This window comes from Hevea brasiliensis, chromosome 15, assembly GCF_030052815.1.
Source record: "Hevea brasiliensis isolate MT/VB/25A 57/8 chromosome 15, ASM3005281v1, whole genome shotgun sequence".
NCBI lineage: Eukaryota > Viridiplantae > Streptophyta > Magnoliopsida > Malpighiales > Euphorbiaceae > Hevea > Hevea brasiliensis.
In genome coordinates this window covers 76,260,359-76,275,242 of record NC_079507.1, presented here as the reverse complement: position 1 = coordinate 76,275,242, position 14,884 = coordinate 76,260,359, and the positions used below count along the sequence as shown (strand labels likewise).

Sequence of the window (14,884 nt, the reverse complement as noted above, 5' to 3'; positions counted from 1 at the left end):
CATTTCTCAATAAAATAAATTTATTACAGTCTTTATATTTAGCCTAAAATTTTAAATCTCTATTTATTTTTTATTTGTTTAAAATAAAATCATATTTTTAAAAATAATTTAATTTATTATATGAAATATTTTTAATTCAATTTTAAGTTAATATCTAAAAAATTTATATCTAATTTATTTTAATTATTTGATTTATTTTAATGTAATAAAAAAAATTAATAGCATATGATTATTTAACTTATTTTGAAAATATTTAAACCTTAATTAAGTATGAATGATTTTAACTTTTTTTGGGTTAATATTGTATATACTTTTTATCTTTATTTGTTAAATTAATAAAATAATATATCAAATCTTAATTATTATTTAGTACATTTTATATTAAAATTATTTTTATATAAAATTAAAATTTAAAAATTTTTATGAGGTAAATTAAAGTTGAAGAATGGGTGTATTATATTTATCAAAATTAAGGGACAACAACCAAATGCGGAACCAACAAATTAAATTAGTGAGCTCAAAAAAGTTTTGTTTTCCTTGATATAATAGAAAAGAAAATATTATATACAATAATAAATTATTTACTGAAAAAATAATAATATATGTAAATAAATAATAACAATTGAGTAAAAGAATAAATTCATAAATTAACAAATTATTGCTATAATTTTAAATAAATTTTTATTTTCTAAAAAGCATTGTTTAATCACTTCATTATTAATGCTATCAAAAACATCTTTCAATATATGTAATTAAATAATTATTTAATAATTCATCTTTCATTTCTCTGCAATTGAGTTTTATAATTTTCATTATACAAAAAACTCTTTAACACTTACGATTGTAACAAAGAATATAAATGTCAGTTTCACCAGACACCAAAGTTAATAGATACATTAGATTTTTTATAGATTAGATGTCAATTATCAAAATATTAAATACAATAATTATTAATATTTATTTCAATATTAATTACCATATAAGTAAGTATAAATTTATTAAATATAATAATATTTTAAGGAGATAAAATTTATTTTAATGGGTTGCATGGATAATTTAATAATGTATTATATCTAATTTAATTTATATATATATATATATATATATATATATATATATATAAAAGATTTTAAAAAAAAAATTATTGACCCCACTCCATGTAAAGTAGATTCGCCTTAACGATAAGTGTGAAGTTTAGATATAAATTAATCTAAAAATTTATAATGATAAATCATGAGACATTTTAATAATATTTAAATTGAAATTAATATAAATTAAAATTGAAAAATATCAATAATACGATCAAGAAAGCTGAGTTGATGGGCTATGAATGAAATTAACCCTGAAAGGAATGGAATGAAAGTGAATGACAGGTAGGGACAAATCCATTAGACAATTACATGATTTCCACTGGACAAATCCAGTCCAATGCAAGTGACATGTAGTTGGTTAAATGAACCAGTTTTCATTTATTTTTAAAAGGAACGGTAAAAAGAAATATGGACACTGAGACTGGAAAACGAAAGAGAAATTGAAGCAGATTATATAATAAGAGGGTACACATGGATTATACGTAGCAAAATTAAGTAATTTTCTAGCAAAGCAACATTTTACAAATTTTAAGCCTCTCATAACAAGTGGGCCTCAGCATTAGTATCCAAGTAGCACAACAGCTTTGTCAGTGCCCTCTATATCGATATAGATGAGCATATACGTATATGTATTGCCAATGGTATGTGTAGCATTCGTGTTACTGTTGGCCGTAATAAGAGGAAGCAGAAAATATGTGAATTGAGTTTCAAATTATCAGTGTTCCAGAGCACTTCGGATGGAAAGTGGAGGGTCTTGCACTGTGCCTCTGGATATAAGATCGTGATTTAAGAATAAAACAATGACTGTTATATCATCGTGAAAGTGGCGTCGAACCTTCTTGTCAATCCTACGTAGATCTGAATATCGCATCTCTCTTTTTCTTGCTGCTTCTTGTAGGGCAGCCTTCACAAGCCTTTTGGCACTTCCCTGCGTTAAAACAAGTTCAATGAGTACAAGCCAGGACTCATTAGGGCCGGTTTCGGTTCAAAGGGATTGTAACTGGCCCTTAAGATTTCTCCTTGGTTCAGTTTGGTTTTAGTTACAGTTTCAGTCCGATTTCAGTTTTGATCAAATCCAATCTAAGACACATAATACCACAAGTATTACACAGATAATTTGCATGAGGCCAATAGCATAACCCTTGCTCAGATCTAACACAAATGATTATCAGTTAGAGCTATCTTTAAAAGAGACTATTTACTTTGAAGAGAGAGAGAGAGAGAGAGAGAGAGAGATTTCAATAATCTAAATGTACACTCAACTATATCCCCAATTGTACAGAGTGCACATTGAAGAAAGATAAGAAGGTAAACATGAATTAAAACACTATAAATCTAGGATCTTTGATAATTGAAATCCTAGTCGAGAATTGATAATCCAACTACTTTGAGCATGTAAAACACCAATGTATGCAGAAACCATTCAAGCAACATACATAAATACAATATATAATTCTAATATACACTCTGTTTAATCTTATTGACTGATTTCTTGAGGTCTTCAAGATGATGCCTAAGCCAGTAAGTTAACCCACCAAACATAGCTAAATATCAAACTACTTTATGTCTAATTATGTCCACGAATTCAACTGAGGATCACCATGGCACCATGCCGCACACTTGACCTCTCCTAATGCCAAAGATAGGATGCATATGAAGAAATGAAGTAGGTATCTATAATTAGGTTAATACTTCCAAAATATACACACCCTTCTGAAAGATGTTTTACTCTTATCATCTATAATTTCTTTGCAAAATGCACCAGAGTGTTCTACATAACAGCTGAGTGGAAAAGTAGATCTGAAGTAGCTTAACAGAGGATAAAATTTTATAGGGATTGAACACCTTAAATAAGCAGACGCAAAAGTATGAATTCAACTTTAATGCACACAAGTGTGACTGGAAAAAGGGAAAAAAAAAAAATAGAGGAAAAATCTTACTGCATGTGGATGACTGTGGACAATATCCACAGCTTTTTCATTACTCAAGTGTTCCCAAAGCCCGTCAGATGCAAATATAAGGAAGGAATCATTCGGATGGAGAGGATGGGAAATGATAGTTGGATTAGCATTCAAGATAGGCATGTTCATTGGTTCAGGAAGTCTGAATTTTCCATTAATTGGTTCTCTGTTGTACTGCACGTGTTTCATATACACATCGCCTATAGATCTAGAAACCTGCATCAAAAACAATGATGGGAGTTTTTGACATTAGATCTCTACTTGTGAAGAAACAATAAAAGTTGAGAAACTAGAGGTTGATATTCCATTCTAAAATAAAATATGCAAGGAATTTCCATGACACAGTTGACTTCTATATTAACATAAATCTGTCAGGGGAAGGGGGAACAGAGATCCAATTAATCTTTATGATCAAATACCCTTATTTACTTAAATATATCAATAAACAATATCACAAAACTTCTAGCTATATTTGCCATGCAATTTTACATATTAGCACAGAATTTAGTGCCTCAAATGATGCTGAAATTTTCAAGTTGCTATAATAGAAAAAGAAATTTCAAACAACTTATTGGCTTTTGTCTTTTTCCTAGGAAATAACCTCACATCCTCAAATGTATTAATTCATCATTTTCAATATATATATAATTCTTCGTGAAGAATGTAATTCCATTGCATCCTTATACAGATAACTTTACCACATGGTTTTTGTCAGTGCCATATACCATTACGCTCTGTAGTTTGTGCTTCTACGAAATCTAAGACTCTCTCCCATCGGTTATTTATACTGTGAAACTCTGCAGCCAAGCACTGTAAATCCATTATTACATATCCTATAATGCAAGAAATAACAGTGAAATTTGTTTGCATTAACCACTATAATAAATGGTCAATGAGTTCCCAGAAGCATTTACAACTGAATCACAAATCATTAGAAAATTATCATTTTTGCTTTATTTCATGGCCAATGCCTCAAGATATCTAATCAATAGTTGCATAATTTCTCAGCAGTAGCACAAACATCTAATTAACATTTTAAGATAAAGAATATGGCCAAGAATACAAGAAGCAACAAGAATCTCAAAAGGCACCTAATGACGTGCTTCATTTTGACACAATGTGAAGGATAAATTGGGTTTCTGAAACAACCTGAATAATCCCCTTTACTCTCCAAACTCCATGCTTAAGGACAACAATCTGGGGATCATTTGGATGCAGTTCCTTGAGTTCATGCCGAATGGCCTCATTGTTTGCATTATGTTCTGTTGATAGCTGAATAGCAGCAATGTCTCCAGTGCTACCAACTTTCTTCCCCAACACGACTCTAGAATCTCCCAAGTTTGCCACAAAGAGGGTCTGCTGAAATATGACTCCAACTAGACAGCAAGATCCAGTAGTTGCAATTTGGGGACAAGTAGTCCATAACTCAGACACAAGAGTAGTAAACCCTTCTTCGGTTGCATGAAAAGCTCTTTGAATAGTCTCAGCTGCCACAACTCCCTGTGCATCAGCTGATATTGCTGCATAATCACAAAGCCCAAGAATGCCAAAATAAGACCAGCTCCTCATTTAAAGTTAAACAACAAGAAACATTTCCCTGAGAAAGCCAGCGAAATTTTTTTCTGAAAAACTTAGAAAAACTGACGATGGAATGAGTAAGCCCCACTATTAACACTGGCGCAAGTGTCAAAGCCATCAGCCTTGTGCAGAATCCAGTTTCTGTAGCAGGTATTTTTCATGCATTGTGAATTTTGGTAGCATTTTCTTACTTTCAAGACCAAAAACTGCAGTACACTTCGGTGCATAAAAGGGAAACAAAAAAAAACCGAAGTAATTAAACACTATGCAAAAAGTTCTGTTGGCAACTTTTGAACAAAATTGCATTGGTTTTAACTGAAGACACTCGCATATGCTAACGAAAGAACAACTGATGCTTCACCGCTCTGTTCCAATTTTCAACTGTACCTGATACTCTGAACAGTTATCCAATCAAAACAAACTCCCAATGGAAATATCCTTAAACAGTTATCCACAAAATTGACGAGCACAAAGAAGATAATCAAACATGTGGCCACTCCGAAAATTGAATTCTTTTCAGATTTAAAAGAAAACCATGAAAGACACATGCAAATCCAATAAAAAGGTTAAAGTGGTTTTAATTCTTAAAACAAGAAAGCTACTTTTTAAAATCAAATTTAATTTTATATGATACTATCTTGTCCCAACTCATATAAAGCCCAACCAAAAGCAGAGCTTTCAAAATCTCAGGGTGAAAAAACAAATTGATTGAGATATCACTACTAACAGTCTCCACAAAAGTTCACTGAAACGTGGTTGATTCAAAACCACAAACCAACGCAATTAAAAAGGGGGGCAGGGGAGAGGGAATCCATATAGAAATGAAGAGGATTCATGAAATTTGAAAAATAACGGACCTTGAAAGTGCCTGAACAAGTGATCACAGACATAGCTAGACGCATCAGGGCCACCGTGACCATCATAGACACCAATAAAAGTCCCAAACGATCCAGACTCGATCTGGCACTTGTCCTCGAGTACTTGATTAGCTTGCACAACAGCCATTGAAAAATCTCCAGACCCATATCTCCCAATATCTCTATACCAAAGCAACCCGTCTTTCCCTTCTTTTCCAACACCAGCTGACTCAAAGTTGCCACTAGTGCTGCTATCGTGCCCAAACGGCCTAAAACATAAAGAAAGCAGATTCATCAATGCCTGAAGCATCCCACATCTCTCAGTTACGCTGACCCCAATCTCCTCTCCCAAGGTATCCCAATCTGGTCGTTGATATAATGATCAAATTTATATTTGACAAGAAAGTGGGTGTACAGGATAAGAAGAGAGAAGGGTGGTGGTGGTGGTGGTGATGGAGCTCTGTGCCCGGTGGTAGAGGAACAGGGAAAGGGTCATTCCATTGCTGGGGAGGAGATGGTGTAGGGAAGAGTTTTGTTGGGTGTTGTTTTCAATGTCTTTTGTTTGTATTATGGTGTGTATATAACAATAACCATCAATTTGATGTACGCAAAAAGCAAGTGTTCTTCTTGCGATGCCTCTTTAGCTTACATTCTTTCTTTTTATGTGTTTTTTTATGGAATTGTTTTCCTCTTGTTTTTCACTTATGGGTGAAAGTGAAAACTTTCAAAAAGGGAACCACTTTCTGCGACTCTCAACTCTCAAAGCTTTAGTTTTTGCTTTGGTGACTTGTCATGACTCATTCGAGTTTCTACTTTTCTACTTCTACTCATTACTGCCCACTGGTAAGAAGTAATAGATGGAGGAAGAGGACTTCCATTGATTCCAGACCAGAACCAATTACTGAATTTGGGCGAAAATCAACTTAGCCAGAGCTTGTAGAAACTTAGGCCTGACTTTCAATATTTTTCTACGTTTCTTTAGTGGTTAAAAAATGAGAACACTTGCTTCTCTACTACCCATATCTATAAAGTTCACCTTTTATTCAGATTAATTATGATAATTTTTTATTTGTGGGATTGACAATTGGAGTCTAGACTCTAGATGATGTAGGTAAGGTAACATAGGCACTCACTCAAGCATCTCACTAGGGGGACAGTGAATTGATGGTGGATGAATTTTACCTTTCAACAAATAGCAAGAGATTTGATCCACAATCCGCTCCCCCATCCCCACCATGGCAATTTGGAAATTAGCTCTGTGCCATTAGGCCACCATTACAGATTCTTTATCCTGAGAAAATCAGAAATGGTCAAGGATAATTATTCTATTTGTGCTTATCCTCGTTTCAAAATCAACATCACTGAATTTTATACTTGTTAATTATGGAATTAAAATATTAAATTGAGAAATAATGCGTTCATTCTTATGCCTAAGGTGACTGTAATGTTTATATATTTTTACCATATTTGACTGTTAACCTTAACGCAATTGCTTGAAGAGTTTAAATTAATGTTCTCCATTGAATTTCTGTTAAACATATAGCGAAAACTTTTACATCTTGATATCCTTTTTGGCAATGGTTTTTCTTGTCAAATTTACGTTACATGCCACACTTTTTTGTAGTTGAAAACGAAAAATATTTCGGTTGTTGAAAAACTGTGCATGGAGACAATTGAAATGCAAAGATTGTGACATCCGCTTATCTGCTTTTCTTGCCTAAAGAAAACAACAATTTCAAGCAGCTTCCATTGTCATAGTTTGTTGCTTCTTGTTAAAACCTCTTAGCAAAGTTCTGGGGCACACGATGGCAACTTGACAAGGAGAGTCCCTTCTTCTCTTCAAAAATCACTAACCCATGTTCTAACATTGAGAAACTTTCATCAACCATTAATATTAGTCTCTTACATACCTAGTAAGTAGCAACCTTCATAGCTTGCCCTTCACAACACAATTTAGACATGAATTGACGTTTCCATTTGCCAGTGCAAGCCTGCCATACAAGCAAGAAGTTGACATCAAATTGACCGGGCAAACAGTCTCTTGTTGGTCATGTGGAGCAAAAACAATGACTCGTGTCTCTGTGGTTTCATTAAGCAAACAAACTGGTCATCAGATCTTCCTTCTCTACTTGCGTATATGTGGAGCATTTGGGGACAATGCATCCAAATTTCCTCTCTTCCGAGATGTCCAGGGCCGGGTCACCGAGATGGCAAGCAGGAAATGGGGCCTATATGGTTCCAGCTTTAGGAACAAAATTTCAAAGGGATTCAGAAATGGGACCATGCATGAATAGAATATTTAGCCATGGCATGAGGGATTTCATGTTATTGTTGGTTGGTATAGTTTTGAATTATTGCAGCCCCAGTCTTCACTTGTTCGTCACTTGTCTCTTGGGTCTTGGCTCCCTTGTTTTATGTAGGAAGCAATTGTGGCCATCAAACATTTCGGTGACAGCTCGCATATATGGTGATGGTATTCACACCTTTTGGGCTTAAAGTGTAATCTTGGATCACAAAGAAGTGAACTGTTGGGTCAGTGGTTGTCTTAGACTTCCAGCTAGTGTCCAGTTTTAGCAATACTTGCTTCTGTTGCTGCTCGCTACATTAAATTGAGAAATGGGCTCTTTTGGGCTTCTACGAGCGTCAGTCTGCTCACCCATAAATCGGTCAATCCAGAATCGCCGACTAAAATCTTCCCATGGCCCCTTTTATTACAAACTCTCTGCTTTTATTTTTCTTGATTTGATCAATTTTATATTTTTATATATAGATTAAATTAATGATTTTGAAAGATTTTTTATTTTATAATTTATTTTTATTTTAATAGAACTTTATTGTTTTATATTATACAATTCTAATAGCTCTTAATTCACGTCGCTGGAACTGGAAGAAACTTCCCAATCCTACGTGTTTCATGGCTAAAAAAGTCAAAATCTAATGGAAGTTTCAGGTTCATTTGTGCTAAATATGTTGATGATAATTTCTAGGTTATTCGGTCGAATTTGCTAACCTCTTATTGTGAGTAGAGATGCAACAGACAAGCATCCATCAAAATCATCTCTTTTAATTGAAATTTAATTAATATTTTAAATTTATTTAAAATTATTCAAACTTACCGATACACAACTCTTGTAAGTTTTTCAACAGATCACCATATTTGTTAGCTTATATGTTAATAGAATGCAGATGGAATCAAATCAGTTTATAAATTTTAAAAATATATTAATATATTTATTTATAATAATTTTTAAATAATAATTTTTAAATTTATAAATTAAATTTATAAATAAAAAAATAAACAGGAGATTCAAAGTATTTATAAGTTAATTTAATTAAATATTATATTTTATTATTTTTATTTAATTTTTAAAATTTTATTATAAATTTTATTTAATATCTTTGTAATTATTTTGATAATAAATATACTTGTAAGTTATTTTTTATTAAATATATTAATTATTCATCAATCACTTATAAATTATTTTTTTTTAAATACATAACTACTTAAAATTTAAAATACTTATAAACTTAAATTATTTTATAACCTTTGAATATTTATAAATTAATTTAAATAAATTAAGTCAAATATTTTTTAAATCTAACCAGCTTAAACTAACTTCATTATAAAAAGTCAATTAAAAAGATAATAGATGAATGAATAAATAAGGGATGGAGAATGTATCCAATCATTTTTTTATATTGTATTATAATAAAAATTATAATTAAAATGTGAGTTTTTAAAAAAATTGTAAAAAAATACAAATAATTCTAATGAGAACATAATAACAACGTCGTTATAATTTTATTTATTCTAAATAAAAGAATCAAATTAAGAAAAGGAAAAAAGACAAAAGAATTGTAACGCCCTAGGCAAATCCCACATCGACAAAACACGGGAGAGATGCTGGGTTTATAAATTGGTGGTTCGTAACCCCTAGTGACGCGTTTTAAAGCCGTGAGGGCTTCAGCCCAGAGCGGATAATATCACTAGTGGGCCGGGCCGTTACACAAGTTGGTATCAGAGCTCGGTTGAGGTCTAGTAAACTTGCGGAGCATAGGATCCTTAAAGTCTTCGTACTTTTTCATCTGTCTTAATTTGGCTCACATTTTCAAATTTAATGCTTGTTTATTAAAATGAATAGGTGCCTAGGTCTGTTAGACGTAAGAGGAGAACTAGGGCCAAGGGTCTTAATGGTGCAAACTTTGATCCAACAGGGGAGGTACCACCTCAAACTATTAATCAGACATCTGAACAGACGCCTATGGCTAAGACTGGGGCACAACCATTCCAATTAGTTACTGCAGCTCAAGCACCTAGGGCTGGTCAAGTTACTGTGGTAGATCTGGCAGCGGGATTGCATGCAGTGAATCGTGCTGTTAATACTATAGCTGAGTACCTTACAACTCAACCACAGCAACCAGTGGTTGGCTCTACTTCAAAGACCATTTCGGGATAGGGCTCGATTCCTTGACTCTACAGATTTTCTCAAGCTAAAACCAAAGGAGTTCACTGGAGAGGATGCATTAGTTGATCCCTTAGATTTTCTAGATGACATGGAGAGGTATTATGACACTATGGGTTGCAGTAGTGCTAGGATGGTGATGTTGGCAGGAAATCAGCTTAAGGGAGTTGCTCATGAGTGGTATATCTCTAAGAAGAATGGGCGACCTGAAGGTTCTATCCTCTGGCCTGAATTTCACTCTCTCTTTTTGGAGCGATTTCTCCCTCCTAGTGTTCAAGAGGCTAAGGCTTTGGAGTTTGAAACCTTGAAGCAAGGTAAAATGACAGTTACAGAGTATGAGATGAAGTTTACCAAATTATCCCTTTTTGGTAAACACTTGATTCCAAATGAGGAGAAGAAGGCTCGCAGGTTTGAAAGGGGCTTACGAGATAGGCTAATTGATCGTGTAGCTCCTTTACGACTACCTAAATATGAGGAGGTAGTTGATCGGGCTAGACAAATGGAGATGTATGCTGATGAACGTTGGGCTCGTGAGCAACGCAAGCAGTTTAAGAAAGATAGTCAAGGTAATCAATTTAACAGAGGACAAAGTCATCAGGGTTCTTATCAAGATAATAAGCAGGGTTCTCAGTCTACAGTTGGTAATAAGGCACATCAATCTGGAGTTGGTCAGGGACGTGAGCAGAGGACACATGCAGGGAATGCTCGGTATAACCAGATTAGCACTGATCCTATTACCACTCTTTGTCAGCATTGTGGTAAGCCACATAAGGGCACTTGTCATTGGGTTACTGGAGCATGCTTTGGTTGTGGACAGTTGGGACACCGTAGACAGGACTGTCCTATTAGTGAGACAACTCAGGGTGCTGGTCAAGCAACACATTCTGCTCCCTCTCAGGTTCAACCAGTTTCACAGTATAGTGGTAGAAGTCAGGGTTTTGGTGGTCGTGGACAAGGTGGTAGAGGTTCTGGTGGTAGAGGATTTGCTCAAACTCAGGGACAGACATCTGGTAGTAGAGGTAAAGCTAGAGTTTTTGCTTTGACTCAGTAGGATGCTCAGGCATCTAATGCAGTAGTGACAGGAACACTTCCTATTTGCTCATTTGATGCTAGAGTACTGTTTGATCCTGGTTCCAGTCATTCCTTTGTTTCTCCATACTTTTCCATGAGATTTAGTACACCACCTACTTTGTTAAAGTATCCTTTATCTGTATCAACACCTATGGGGGATGCAATAGACACTGATATGGTGTATAGGGGATGTACAGTTCACATTGGAGATAGGGAATTAGCTGCAGATCTTGTTTTTTTGGATATGTTTGAGTTTGATGTGATTTTAGGCATGGATTGGTTAGCCACTTATCACGTTTCATTAGATTGTCATAATAAAATTGTACTCTTTAAAATTCCTGGGGAGGCAGAATTTCAATTTCAGGGAGATCGTAGTATAGCCTCTAGTAATCTTATCTCTGTAGTGAGTGCTAGACGATTATTGCGAAAGAGGTGTAAAGGGTATCTAGCTTATGTTAGAGATGTTCAGGTAGAAGGTGCAGGTTTGGAGAATGTTAAAGTGGTTAAGGAGTTTCCTGATGTGTTTCCAGAAGATTTATCAGGTTTACCCCCGGAGCAAGAGGTAGAGTTTGGTATAGACTTAGTTCCTGGAACTGAGCCCATATCTATGCCACCTTATCGTATGGCAACCGCAGAACTTAAGGAGTTGAAGGAGCAACTACAGGACCTACTAGACAAGGGGTTTATTCGCCCTAGTGTTTCTCCATGGGGTGCTCCTGTGTTATTTGTACGGAAGAAGGATGGGTCTTTGAGAATGTGCATTGATTATAGGCAATTGAATAAGGTAACTGTGCGTAATAAGTATCATCTTCCACGCATAGATGACCTGTTTGACCAACTTCAAGGTGCAAAGTATTTTTCCAAGATTGATCTTCGATCTGGGTATCATCAATTGAGGGTCAAGAAAGAAGACATACTTAAGACGGCCTTTAGGACTAGGTATGGACACTATGAATTTCTTGTAATGTCTTTTGGTCTTACCAATGCTTCAGCCACTTTTATGGATCTCATGAATAGAGTTTTCAAGCCTTTCTTAGATCAATTTGTTATAGTGTTCATCGATGACATTCTAGTGTACTCAAAGAGTAAGGAGGAGCATGAGCAGCATTTGAGAATTGTCCTTCAGACCTTACGAGAACACAAGCTATATGCCAAGTTCTCAAAATGTGAGTTTTAGTTAGATAGTGTGGCCTTCCTAGGCCATACAGTATCTAAGGATGGGGTGTGCGTTGATAAGAAGAAAGTTGAGGCAGTGCTTCATTGGCCTAGACCCACAACTGTGTCAGAGATTCGTAGTTTCTTGGGTTTAGCAGAGTATTATAGACGGTTTGTTCAAGACTTCTCTCATATTGCAGCACCTTTAACTAAGTTGACACAGAAGAATGTGAAATTTCAGTGGTCTGAGGCTTGTGAAAAAGGTTTTCAGGAGCTTAAGACTCGTTTAACTATAGCACCAGTGTTAGCCCTTCCATCTGGATCAGGGGGTTATGTAGTATATTGTGATGCTTCTAGGATTGGTTTAAGATGTGTTTTGATACAGCATGAACGGGTTATTGCATATGCTTCTCGTCAGTTGAAAAGGCACGAGCAGAATTATCCAACTCATGATTTGGAAATGGCTGCAATAATTTTTGCTTTGAAAATCTGGAGGCACTATCTATATGGTGAGACTTGTGAAATCTTCACTGACCACAAAAGTCTCAAATACATATTTGACCAACGTGATCTTAATCTTAGGCAAAGGAGATGGGTAGAATTGTTGAAGGATTATGATTGCACCATACAGTATCATCCTGGAAAAGCTAATGTAGTGGCTGATGCTCTAAGTAGGAAGTCTTCTGGTAGTTTAGCCCATATATCTACCAAGATGAGGCCTCTGATTGGTGAATTACATGGGTTGCTAGATCAGGGAGTAGAGTTTGAAATTATAGCTGGATCATTCTTAGCACATTTTCGAGTTAGGCCTATCTTTATTAATTGAATTAAGGCTGCTCAAAAGAGGGATTCTCAGCTGTGTGAGATTATAAATAGTATTCATCAGGACCAAGCTCAAGGGTTCATGTTGAGTGATGATGGAGTTCTTAGTTATGGCACTAGACTTTGTGTCCCCAATGTTGATGAGTTGAGAAGAGAAATCATGGAGGAGGCACACCATTCTGCTTACACAGTACACCCAGGTTCAACTAAGATGTATCGTGATTTAAGGGAGCATTATTGGTGGGGTGGCATGAAGAGGGATATTGCAGACTTTGTTGCTAAATGTTTGACTTGTCAGCAGGTTAAGGCAGAACATCAGAGACCATCTGGGTTACTTCAGCCATTGCCTATTCCCGAGTGGAAGTGGGAGCATATTGCCATGGACTTTGTTGTGGGTTTACCTAGTACACGAGGTGGTTACAAATGCAATATGGATGATAGTGGACAGATTGACAAAATCTGCTCATTTCCTTCCTGTGAAGACTACATATGACTTTGCTAAACTTGCACAGTTGTATATAAACAAGATTGTTAGTCTTCATGGAGTTCCAGTTTTCATTGTCTCTGATCGTGGTACTCGCCATTTCTCGATTTTGGAAGAAATTCCAAGAAGCTTTAGAAACACGAGTAGACTTTAGTACTGCTTTTCACCCTCAAACGGATGGACAGTCAGAAAGGACCATACAGACATTAGAGGACATGCTTCGTGCATGCGTTATGGATTTTGGTGGCTGTTGGGATCATCATTTGCCTTTAGTGGAGTTTGCTTATAATAACAGTTATCAGGCAAGTATAGAGATGGCTCCATATGAGGCATTATATGGTCGAAAGTGTAGGTCACCGGTTTGTTGGGATGAAGTTGGAGAAAGAAGGCTTACTAGACCAGAGTTGATACAATTAACTTCAGAGAAGGTTCGACTAATTCGTGATCGACTTTTGACTGCTCAAAGTCGATAGAGAAGTTATGCTGACCCTAAGCGTAAAGATGTAGAATTTATGATTGGTGATAATGTATTTCTGAGAGTTTCCCCTATGAAAGGAATCATGAGGTTTGGGAAGAAAGGGAAGCTTAGCCCTCGTTTTGTTGGTCCATTTGAAATTTTGGAGAGAATTGGAGCAGTTGCTTACCGTTTAGCCCTTCCACCTGGTTTTGCACATGTACATCCAGTTTTCCATATTTGTATGCTTAGGAAGTATGTACCAGATCCATCTCATGTTTTACAACCTAAAAAACATGCAATTTAGGGATGATATGTCATATGAGGAGCAACCAATAAAGATTTTAGATCGACAAATTAGGAAATTCTGGTCTAAGGAAGTGGCTTTGATCAAAGTCTTGTGGCATAATCACTCAAGTAGTGAGGCCACATGGGAGGCAGAATCTGAAATGCGAGCCAAATATCCTCACTTATTTGATTCTTCAAGTTAGAATTTTGTTTATTTAAATTCGGGGACCAAATTTTTTTTAAGGGGGGAAGTATGTGGAAACCCATATACATTTATTATTTATTATTATTTTATTTTAATTAGCTAATAATAATTTAATATATTTATAAATATATATATATTTTATTGGATGGTCTGCTTATTTATTTTTAGATATATATATATATATTATTTTTGAAATTAAATATATATCTGCAATCTGAACAACCCAGTTCAATAATAACTCTTATCCCATTCTACACTTAATAGAACTCTTGAAATATATATATATATACCCTAGTCATCTCTTCTGCTAAACTTTGCTCTCAAAACCTATTTGTCACCTCCTTTTTTTATCAAACACTCTCAACAGAGAATTCCTAAATTTTTACTTCTCTATTTATCACATTCGATTCTGTTTTCAAGGTAAAAATTCTCATTCTTTATTCAATAATGGGTGA

The 14,884-nt window shown here is 35.0% G+C and overlaps 1 protein-coding gene across 1 annotated transcript; it reads right to left on the bottom strand.

Moving 5' to 3' along the window:
* Positions 1 to 1,513: 1,513 nt before the first annotated feature.
* Positions 1,514 to 6,434, bottom strand: LOC110669425 (probable protein phosphatase 2C 42). The gene is made up of 4 exons (XM_021831095.2): positions 5,488 to 6,434; positions 4,202 to 4,572; positions 3,032 to 3,268; positions 1,514 to 2,019 (listed from the first exon to the last, which is right to left on the bottom strand). Exons 1-4 carry the CDS (start codon positions 5,795 to 5,797, stop codon positions 1,807 to 1,809), a joined length of 1,131 nt encoding a protein of 376 aa, XP_021686787.2. The 5' UTR covers positions 5,798 to 6,434; the 3' UTR covers positions 1,514 to 1,806.
* Between the last annotated feature and the right edge of the window lie 8,450 nt (positions 6,435 to 14,884).

Coding starts and splice junctions, on each gene's coding strand:
- LOC110669425 (XM_021831095.2), bottom strand. CDS start 5,797: ATGCTTCAGGCATTGATGAATCTGCTTTCTTTATGTTTTAGGCCGTTT. Junction 3,269..4,201: donor GAGTAAAGGGGATTATTCAG/GTTGTTTCAGAA, acceptor TTTTTGATGCAG/GTTTCTAGATCTATAGGCGA. Junction 2,020..3,031: donor TCCACAGTCATCCACATGCA/GTAAGATTTTTC, acceptor GTTTTAACGCAG/GGAAGTGCCAAAAGGCTTGT.